General features: G+C 42.6%; 1 protein-coding gene across 1 annotated transcript in view; it reads right to left on the reverse strand.

Annotated features, from left to right (window-relative positions):
* Window positions 1–3,131: 3,131 nt before the first annotated feature.
* The window catches only part of LOC306932772 (mitochondrial import inner membrane translocase subunit TIM50-like), a 39,308-nt gene continuing 31,363 nt past the window's right edge, over window positions 3,132–11,076 (reverse strand). The window contains exons 8-10 of the mRNA XM_079514692.1: window positions 7,078–7,291; window positions 6,071–6,177; window positions 3,132–4,083 (exon numbers count right to left, since the gene is read on the reverse strand). Of these exons, the coding sequence (XP_079370818.1) occupies window positions 3,982–4,083; window positions 6,071–6,177; window positions 7,078–7,291 (423 nt within the window). The 3' untranslated portion in view covers window positions 3,132–3,981. The remainder of the gene's footprint in view (window positions 4,084–6,070; window positions 6,178–7,077; window positions 7,292–11,076) is intronic.

The raw sequence follows: 11,076 nt of genomic DNA on the forward strand, positions 1-11,076 counted from the left end.
ACGCACACACGCACACACGCACACACACACACACACACACTCTAGTTTTAGTTGACTAAATATCATAAGATTTTAGTCGACTAAATCTACAGTTGATTTAGTAGACTAAAATTAATTTTGGCGGTGCCTTGATGCCGTAGTAATGGCTGATTTTATACATGCTGTAAATAGCTGATCTACAAGCTCACAACCCGTCCGAGTCTGTAGATCTGCGATTTTCAGCATGCAACCAAGTGATCTCTTAGTTGTCCACTTAGTTGTTGCACCGAGCGTATTAAGCCTCCATTGGCTGGCTTGAGCATGGATTAAAGCAAAATAAAATGTCACGACTGAATACAATATCGTTAATTCACCGTTTGTCAAGTCCCGCCCATGGTTGTGCCCCTATTCGCACCCATTGGTTGCAGTTTTGGGGTTGGACAAATATCCTCTCTCCATCCACTACCATTGAAATAACATGTTTTCAATTGCTTCATATTGATATTCTGTGCGTTCAATTCTTATTTTAAACTTGGTGTCAGTAAAAAGGAACATCACAGGTGCAGCATGGTGACTGGGCATATCATGTTTGTTTTGAGTTTTTTCCTAAAATGATGTTTTAGCAAATTCAACATAAACAAGGCGGAACCAGGCGGAACAAGGCAGAAAGAGCCTGCTATGGTTAGTCAGTCAGGGACCAATCAGAAGGCTGACAAATGGTGAATTACATTATGTTGTTGTACTAGTGATTTTGTTCCTGCCATTACATATTGCCAATCAACCAGGTGAAGAATCCACAGACTGAGGCTTTAACGTTTGCTTTCATATAAAACATCCGAGGCGATTAGGGTTTTGTGGAAGATGTTTCTGCAAATAATGCTAGTTCGACCACTGGAAATGCTCTAATCTTAACACATTTTGTGCCCAAGACGTCCACAGACGAAAAAAAATAAATATATTTTTTCTTTTTCTAAAAAGTGGGCAACCTGGGTCGCCATTTTGAAAGATTAAAAGGGCACATAATGTGTTAAAATAAGCAAAAGTAGCCTATTCTACAAGCTCTGCTTGTAGAAAAGGCTACTTTAGCGCACTCGGTGCTGCGCTATGAGCTTGTAGATCTGCTATTTTTCAATAGCTAAAGTATAACATAATGCTTAAAACAACAAAAGGGGTCCCTGTCCTGAATGGCTTAATCCATGTCTGGTGAGTGGTGACGCCAACCTCCTTGAGGTCACCAGGAGCAAGTACCGTACCTGGGGCGATACAAGCTTCTGCTGGTGGCCCCATCCCTGTGGAATGCACCCCACCCTCCAATATTCAAAACTGCTTTCAAAACCCACCTCAAGATGGCTTTCCCCAGTTAACTGCACACTGCCCTTTCTCATCATTCCACAGTTTTTTTGTTCCATTTTATTCCTTACTAGAGCGATGCCCGTTGGGCACTGGCCTACTTGGAACGATGCAAGTTGGATATGCGTGCCCCACCCAGATATTATGTCTGTGTCCCTTTTATGCCCAAATATGGAGTCTATGCAGACGTCAGAATGATGTCAGAACAGGCCAGCTCCATATATGGATGCTGGGCAGGGGCCCTGTCCAGAGCCCAGGCAGAGGCCTTTAGTGGTGGGTCTGGACAACCGTGGGTCCGACCGACTCTGTGGGCCACATTATGAAAATGGCAAGGGGCCAGGGGCATGTTGATAAAATTGATTAATGTTACTTTTTTTATTTACCTTATTTCCACATGATGTATGAAAAGACAAGTGCAATGTGCATTCTTTTATGGCGTGCCCATTTTCTCTCTTTTTAATAATTCTGTGCAATTAGCACATTCAACACAAACAACTGTTTCCAACTGAGCGAGAGCAATGTGTTTGTGGCTCAAACTTTGTCTAATATAGTTTTAGAGCAGTGGTTTTTCATGCCAAGAGCAATCTACAAAAATAATCCCAAAATCGCTTATAAACAGATTTGGCAACACTGGACAGAAACGACCAGTGTTGCTTCTTTTTGGTTTATTTTGTATAGACCTAGGTTGCTTGTTTCTGCCATAGAGTTATACTGGCAGGCAACACTTCTGGCTTCTAGCTGGATATGAACGTGCTGCTCGTCGTCGCGTCTCTGTGTGTCAGTCCCAACCAAGGGGCCAGTGAGGCTATTCAACGTTGAAGCTCTGGGCCCTAGTGGTAGGAGGAGGGACTACAGGCGGACCCGTGGATTCATGACCGGGAAACCCCGTGCAGCTGGGCTTTAACATTGAGCGCTCGGTTGCACTTCCGCATTTGACCACCACATTTTGGTGGTCAAATGCGGAAGTAGACGTTCTGAGACGGTACTTCCGGCAGTCTTCCGGGTGCTTCAAAACGCCACTGAGCAACTTCCACTGACATGAATAGCTGGGGGGGCGGAGCTTCGCGCCAGTTCAGTCTCTATCCTTTTATATACTCTATGGTCCCAGCTCCGTGACTGGGAGATGGGACTGTGGATAGAACTTTCTGTTACAGTTAAATCCATATAAAAGTAGGCCTACCACACAACTGAAAAGTAGCGCGACTGTGGCCGCAAGTCAGAAACTTGTGTGGCTATAACGAGACACAGCGAGCAAAACTTTTGTGAAATGTAAATGGAAGGCAGTTACTAGATATTACTCCACCACTGCAGTAAACATCCTAACAAGGGGTCTGGGAAGGGAGTGCATTGCAAGGGGGGCTTTGATGGCGTTAAACAGAGGCATGTTTGTCAACACTGCGTCCCCCAGATATTAAATATCTGCTGCACCACCACATACAGCAGAGCACCATGAAACTTTCATGGTGCTGCTGTATGTGGTGGTGCAGCAGCCTAGAGAGAAAAAAAACACCACTAGCCCACATTAAACTAAAGACGTTTTGGCCATTATCTCTGGAACGGGAGGTCCAATCTGCTGATTTATTTTGAGAACTCCGATCCGATCCGATTATCGGCATTATCGGCCGATCGTGATCGGACGCAGATTGATCGGAGCATCTCTAGTAGATAGATGTGTTTTTCCCCCTAATATTTAAGTTATTATTTTGTCGTTTTCTCCTCCCTCTCCATACTTGGAAAAGAACATTATACATTTGAAACATTAGTATCGTGTCTCTAAAGTCACTGACAAAACCTCCAAAACAGTCGTTTCTCATTCTTTATTATAAAGAACGTTTAAACATCATCCATTCATCAGCCATGGCCAGAGTCACTTTTATATTAGACAATATACAACAACAAAAAAACAAACAAACAAATAAAGTCAAATAAAATATAAACCCCAACCCTCCCACACGCACACACACACACACACACAGTCAGGTGTGTTGGTTTTAAAGTGATAAAAAACCAGACCTGGAGTTGCGATACGTGGATCTGGTCCCACTAGAGTCCAAACAACACAAGGCCGATATTGATATCCTGCTTCGATCAGGCAAATCAATCAGCTCCCTGAGTCTGTGTGCCTTAGCCAATCAGCTCCTTTACGCCACTCTGTTTAACCACTTAAACCCCCACAATTAGGGGGGGGACGACGACGACGGGGGGGCGCTTTTGCACAAATAATATCAGCCCGGTCTACAAGCTCACAGTTGCGACAGACTGTGAGCTCTTTTGTCGTCGTGAGTAATAAATTGTGAGGGGAAAAACGGAAAAGGACAACCAGGTATAGGGTTTAAGTGATTAAACCAATCCCTTTATACGCCGCATGAGTTCAACCAATCAGGGTCCCCCCTATAACAACGGGAGGCGGGACTAGGGGTTCCTGCGTCCCTTCCGTCAAAACGGCAGGAAGCCCCCGTTGGCGCGGAGGCCGATCAATGCCAGCCGCGCCGGCCCCACACCCCGCCGCCAATCGCTCAATGGACCAATCCTGTCGGACCCCCTTGGCTTTTCCCCCTCTTGGCCCGCCCCTCCCCCCCCCCCCCCCGAACGTGCCAAAATGTGTCCACCCCATTGGCTGTTGTTGTTGGTATAGGCCAGGTGGGCGTGGTCTCACTGCTGTTTGGAGCGCCAGAAGCGCGAGGCGATGGAGCCCAGAGACAGACCCGGTTTCTTCTGCTGTGTCGACAGCTCTGCTAGACGCTGTTCCTCTTCCTGCGCACGCACACGCACACACACACACACACACACACACACACACACGTTTGTATTACTACATTTGTGAGGACATCGGCATTTTAAGACAGTGATTTTAACCGTATAGTCAGAGAAAATTGGCAGAATAACATCAAATCTGGGAACACATTTCTAATCAAGAAATGTCTTCACTAATGTGTTTGTAAAGGTGTCTACTAACATATCCCACATTGGTTTTCTATTCAGCCACCCTAGGGGATTTTTTTTTTTTTTACAGCTGCTAAGGGTTTGGGGTACCATTAACAACCAATAAAAGGCAAAATGTTCTAAATTTCATTATGCTTCATGTAGCATGTAACGTGTCAAACTAGGGGGTTTTCATGATTCTGAATCCATTCCAAGCATTAGTTTTGCACGAAAAACGACCATAGACGTTGTGGCCATAGCCACAAATGTGATGAGGTCAGTGTTTTTTGTTGAGACCTTGAGACCTGGAACGCATCCATGTCGCGTTAGCGTTTTAAACATTATGTTATAATTTAGCTATTGAAAAATAGCAGATCTACAAGCTCATAGCGCGCCACCGAGTGGCGCGCTATGAACTTGTAGGTCTGCTATTTTTGAAAAATCGTTAAAATGTGCCTCAAATCTTTCCGAAAATTGTCATGATTTAGATCAAATTTTAAAAATTTCGACGTCAGGCCTGAATGGGTTAAAGCATAATGAAATGTAGAACATTTGACCTTTTATTGGTTGTTAACCCATTTAGGCCGTAGGATGTGTGGAGCCGTCATAGCTAATCCAACCGATGGATTGCGAGGTCGTGTACACACGTCCTAGCGCATTTTCATCGATATCAAATGAAAGAAAAATATTCCAATCTTTTTTTATTGGGTTGGCATCTCCTTCTGTGAGCTTGTAGATCTGCTATTTTTCAATAGCTAAAGTATAACATAATGCTTCAAACACAAAGACATTCACTCCCAAACACGACCGAGTTTATTGATTAAGACCTCTTTCCTTGCCGACCACGAGTTTCCCCGAGTTATATTTCATTTGTTTTATCGGCCCCGACTTTGATAACTTTTTAAGCCATACAAGGTTATCCACTGACACTCTGTGATACATCATCACACGTTTGGATCACATGACCAGGAAGAAAACAAAACTAACGCTCGCTTCTCAGGGCTGCTGGGTAATGTAGTCCCAATGCAATGCTACGTACGGACTACCTTCCTCGTCGTCGATGGCGATTGTGGAATAAAAGCAAATTGCGCTATTTTAAGGCGCACGTTGTGATGTGTTGAGCATGGAGTAGTGGGCTGGATACAGCCGATGTCCAGGTATTTCACACCAGACAAAGATCAGTGTTTCCTGCAGGAAAAAGCTTTGGCATGGAGCTGGGCACGGGGGGACCTTCTGGTGCGCGGCGCACTGGGGAGGCACTCAGGGGACACTGGGGAGGTACTGGGGAGCCACTGGGCAGGCACTTGGCGGACACTGGGGAGGCACTGGGCAGGTTTCTTTTTGCAGCTTAGCATGGCGCGATTTATTTCAAGCATGGCGCAGCGCCATGCCAATAACATTGTGCAGGAAACCCTGAAGATAATGTCAATAAGCTGGTTTATTTAGCAGCCAACTAACGGAGCATTGACCATATCGAGCCAGGTCTCACGGCAGACAGTACCAACATAATGATACAAAAGTGAACGGAGCCATACCGTCACTCTGCGCGCCCAACACAATACGGACATGTAGTGGAAGTGAGTGAGTCTTGTACACACAGCAAAACAAAAAGGGTAGCAGTGCACCACCCTGTGGCACCAACCGGCACTGCATACTGACTCTTACAACCGTTCGTATGGAATGGAACTATACGTTCACGATCGGGTGATTCTTCAAAAAAGGTCAGTGGAAAAATATCGGCGGGGGAACCACCGATGTTTTCTTATCGATTACTGCGGCGATGCGTGTGTTCCATGAAGGTGGTCGTAACGGTACGTACCAGTGCCAGCTGGGCCTGTCTTCGTTTGAAGGCCTCGATGGGGTCCTCCTCCAAGGCATAGTTCTCCAGGACCAGACGCACGTCGTCCACACCATTCAAAGCAACGGCTGAGAGAGAGAGAGAGAGAGAGAGAGAGAGAGAGAGAGAGGACATCAGTAGATGAGAGATCAGACGGATGTTGTCCTGGACAGTCGGCTCTAATTCCAACGCACACGCATCACAGCGGTCACTCCATCCTGTATAGGTTAACCCATTTTGACCCGAAATCAGATTCTAAAAATGTCTTCTACATCCTGACAGTTTTCTGAAAAAGCTACGTTTCTATGTCAGTGGTTCTTCGATTTTTCAAAAATAGCAGACCTACAAGCTTGTAGCGCGCCACTCGGTGGCGCGCTATGAGCTTGTAGATCTGCTATTTTTCAATAGCTAAAGCATAACATAATGCTAACACCAAAAGGGGTTCCCGCCCAAAATGGGTTGACTAACTAACTAACTAACAAATGCCTTCTAAATCCTGACAGTTTTCGGAAGAACCTCATGTTTCTGTGTCAGTGGTGCTTAACCTTTTTTCATGTCAAGGACCCCCAGAATGATCTGTATTTGGCGCCACATTTTCAAGATTTTTCAAAAATAGCAGATCTACAACATGCTGAAAATAGATCTACAAGCTCGTACCGCGCTACCGAGTGCCGCGCTACGAGCTTGTAGATCTATTTTCAGCATGCAACCAAGTGTAAAATCAGGCATTACGAGTCCGGCGCCATCAAGGCCTGCAAAAATGCATTTTCTTCGACAAAAACCAACTGCAATTTAGATCGACTACTTAAAAGGGTTTTTAACTTAAAACCCTATGATATTTAGTCGACTAAAACCAGACTAACACTAAAACATTTCAGAGGACTAAAATATGACAAAAAAAATGAAATTTCATTCCAAAGACTAGGACTAAAACTAAAAAAAAAAATCAAAATGTTGCCATCAAAAAAAATCAACGCTGGCTTTCTTACTCTTCAGGAAGTTGGCCAGGTCGTACAGCGTCCGGTCCTCCGAGTTGCCGTCCCACCTCTTCAGAGCCATGCCGTTGAACGGCTGCAGGCTGAACGCCTCGCGCTTACAGTCCACCACGATCACCTTGCTGGTGTCCCTGTTCAGACACGACACGTCCTGGAGAGAGACAGAGAGAGAGAGATGAGACACAGTTAGTCCACCACGATCACCTTGCTGGTGTCCTGGTTTAGGTTTAAAATCACTTAACCCATTTTGGACTGAGGTCGATAAAAAAAAAAAACATTTTTCTGAAAAACCCATGTTTCTATGTCAGTGATGCTCAACCTTTTTCATGTGAAGGACCCCCAGAATTATCTCTATTGGGCCACGGACCCCCATCTGAAAATATGTAGTTCCAGGGACCCCCCAGAAGCCAATATTTTAGTTAAAAATGTTCGCTCTGAAATATATTTTCAAAGATTTGCTTGCTTGTAGATCTGCTATTTTTCAATAGCTAAAGCATAACATAATGCTAACACCAAAAGGGGTTCCCGCCCAAAATGGGTTAAAACAACATTATTGGGAGAGGTCACACAATTGGACTGATGTGCTTTTGTACAGGATATTGCTTTTGTACATGATATTTAACCTACATTATCCATATATCTTTGGTATTCTAATGTAATTGAACTTAGATTTAGACAGACAAGTGTCAGTTGTTTGTATGTATATGGTGAGAGAGAGAGACGAGACAAAGACGCTGTTGATAGGCTTTTGTTGAAGGTACCAGAATCTTCTTCTAAACTGTGAGATACTGCCTTCAGGGTGCATGCTCCACATCTATGGAATATCTGTCAAGACAAGTTGAAGCTGGATGTCCTGGTTCCATATATGCTATTTTTTTTAAATAATTTTAACTGACCTCACATTAGAGGAAGGCTTTATATGCACCTGCTTTTTGTAATATGTGGTTTTAAGATTCCGATTCTGTTCTCTGCTGTATGTGTGTTTTAACTGTTTTTGTATTATATCTTTTTGGACCGTGTGTTTGTCAAGAATTGTCATGCATGTCAAATCATTGCTGTAAATGTTCTTTGTTTGTATACAGGGCGCCATTGATAAAAGAGACCTTGGTCTCAACTGGATTCCCCTGAAATATTTCGTCGACTAATACTATGACGCAAAAATGTGTTCGTCGGCTACCCTTTTTTTCACCGATTTGAAAACTAAATGGAAACTAAAGGAAAACCATTGACTGTTGACTAAAACTTAAGACTAAATATATTGACAATTTTGTCAACAAATTAAAAAACTAGACTAAAATGTTAGGAAGGGACCAGTGGACAAGAGATCCAGTATAAGTCAGTTTACACTTGGTTGCAGGCTGAAAATAGCCGGACATTTTTCGTCTTAGTTTTATAAATTAACCCATTTTGGGCGGGAACCCCTTTTGGTGTTTTAAAGCATGCTTTAGCTGTTGAAAAATGCTATTTTTGAAAAATCATGAAAAAATCTTTGAATATATATTCTTTGAGTTTCAGTTTTTTAACTCAAATCTTTGCTTCTGGGGGGTCCCTGGAACAACATATTTTCAGATGGGGGGTCGGCGGCCAATTACATATCATTTTTTGGGGTCAGAAACATGAGGTTTTTCAGAAAAAAAGACATTTTAAAAAGACATTTTTAAAATTTCGACGTCAGGCCTAAATGGGTTAAGTCGACAAAATCAAACACTGGTTCCTTTCCTCCTTTTCCTGGACAGTAAACATTTTGGACACACCGCCCACAGTGACAGAATGTAAGCTATAGAGGCAGCTGCACCACAGCAGTCCAACCCAGACAGCCTCTAGTGTTTATTGCAGGTCCATATAACTAATATAACTCCCATTTCTAGACGAGAGACCAAAGTGAACAGGATAAGGATAGGAAGGCCTTTATTAACCCCTGAGGGAGAGTCAGTGGCAAACAAACAGCAAGTCCAGATATACACAAACAACAGAAGTCATAAAAGAAGAGGCCGGACACGCGTGTGCAGGTGACACGGAGACAATGTAGGGCAAGGGACTAAAGGTTATCAACAACCTAAAACTAATTCAATAACTGCAGCTACGTGTAGAAAGATCATTTTTGGTTGGAAACAGGAATTCCTGTCACCTGAATTCCTGCCACCAATGTTAACCCATTTAGGCTCTGAAAGAATATATATTCAAAGATTTGTGCCGCATTTTTACGATTTTTCAAAAATAGCAGACCTATGAGCTTGTAGATCTGCTATTTTTCAATAGCTAAATGATAACATAATGTTTAAAAAAACCAAAAGGGGTTCCCGCCCAAAATGGGTTAATAACTCTATAAATGTAGAAAGATCATTTTGGTTGGAAACAGGAATTCCTGTCACCTGAATTCCTGCCACCAATGTTAAATTGTCATACTTTTTGTTTTACTTTTACTTTACTTAAAACCATTTGCTCAATTCTTTTGGAATTCTAGACCTATAGAGCGTCGCAAGCCCCGCCCCCTACCATGGACCAGGAAATGATTCTCCGTTCATTTTCCTCATAGACATTTCAGAAAGTATTTATTTAAAGATGTTTACGCCGTGGACAAAGCCAACTCGAGTCGTGACAAATCATGACAACAAACACAATTTTTGGGGCCGAAAAAATAATTAGAAAGAAGAAAAAAACGGCAGGTTACAACACTTTTGTTGTTGTTTTTCTTCTTTGTAATTATTTGTTTGGTATAAAATATTGTTTGTGTTGTCATGAGTTGTCACGACTCGAGTTGGCTTTGTCCGTGGCGTATACTTTTTGAAATGTCTATGGGAAAAATGCATTGGGATTCATTTCCTGGTCCATGGTAGGGGGAGGGACTGCGACGCTCTATAGCCATGGTCACAAGACCATAAGCTTGTTAGACCTAGATCTTTTTTATATTGGGTTGAATCTAGAGTTGCAATACACCTCCATTGACAGCCCATTGATCAAAGTTCCGATCTGCTTGTATTTAAACAACGTTAAACATTGCAGCTGTGACAGTGAGGCAAGATTGAATTATGCTTTTTCAGTCTGCAAAGCGTTTGTGTCATAAAAATCCACCGTAGACATGTCATGAGCTACTTTCTAATTTCTATCAAGCAATTCCGTGCAGGTGATTATTTTGGAGAAGTGTTGGAGTTTGGAAGTGCTCGTGGAAGTCACTGAAGGGGTCACTGGTAGAAGGGGTAGAAGGACCCCTTCTACCACAATTTCTGTGTTAGCCGATACCGAATACCGATACCAGAGAATACAAAAAGAAAAAAGATCTTATTCTGAAGTCCACCAACCGGGAATAGTGTTTATTATAGCCATCTAGCTATATATATATATATATATATATATATATATATATATATATATATATGTATATGTATATGTATATGTATATATATATATATATATATATATATATATATATATATATCTCGTGTTGCGTTTATAGCAGACTCCTCACTCAATTGTGCACTTTGCAATTTGGGCAACTCCAAAGCAAACTATACATGCCCCAACATTTTATTTACCTGCCATAGTATCAACCGCTTACCCCCGTGTCGGATCGGTGGTTAGACTGGCATATTCCCCTGATATGATGAAATAAGGGCCGATCCGATACTAATACAGTATTGGGACATCTCTAATTGTTCTGAATCAAACACTTTGCAGACTGAAAGAGGATCATTCAAGCTCACCCTACAGCTGCAACGTTGGAGAGTTTAACATTGTTTAATACAAGCAGATCGGAATCATCGGACTGAACGAGTCGCTGCCATATGTGCCATATGTTTGGCTGACCGTCCGTTATACGTTATTTCAAGTCAGATTAATCACAGATTAATAATGCATTAATGATGATTAATTGACCTATAGCTCCCCAAACTGGTATGGTCCAATCACAGCTAAGCATAACAAACTGACAAACTTCTCCACCAATAGTTTTCCTATACGATAAAACATTGTTTAAAAAAGAAATGCCACGCACAT

This window comes from Electrona antarctica (assembly GCF_951216825.1).
Source record: "Electrona antarctica genome assembly, chromosome: 11".
Classification (NCBI taxonomy): domain Eukaryota; kingdom Metazoa; phylum Chordata; class Actinopteri; order Myctophiformes; family Myctophidae; genus Electrona; species Electrona antarctica.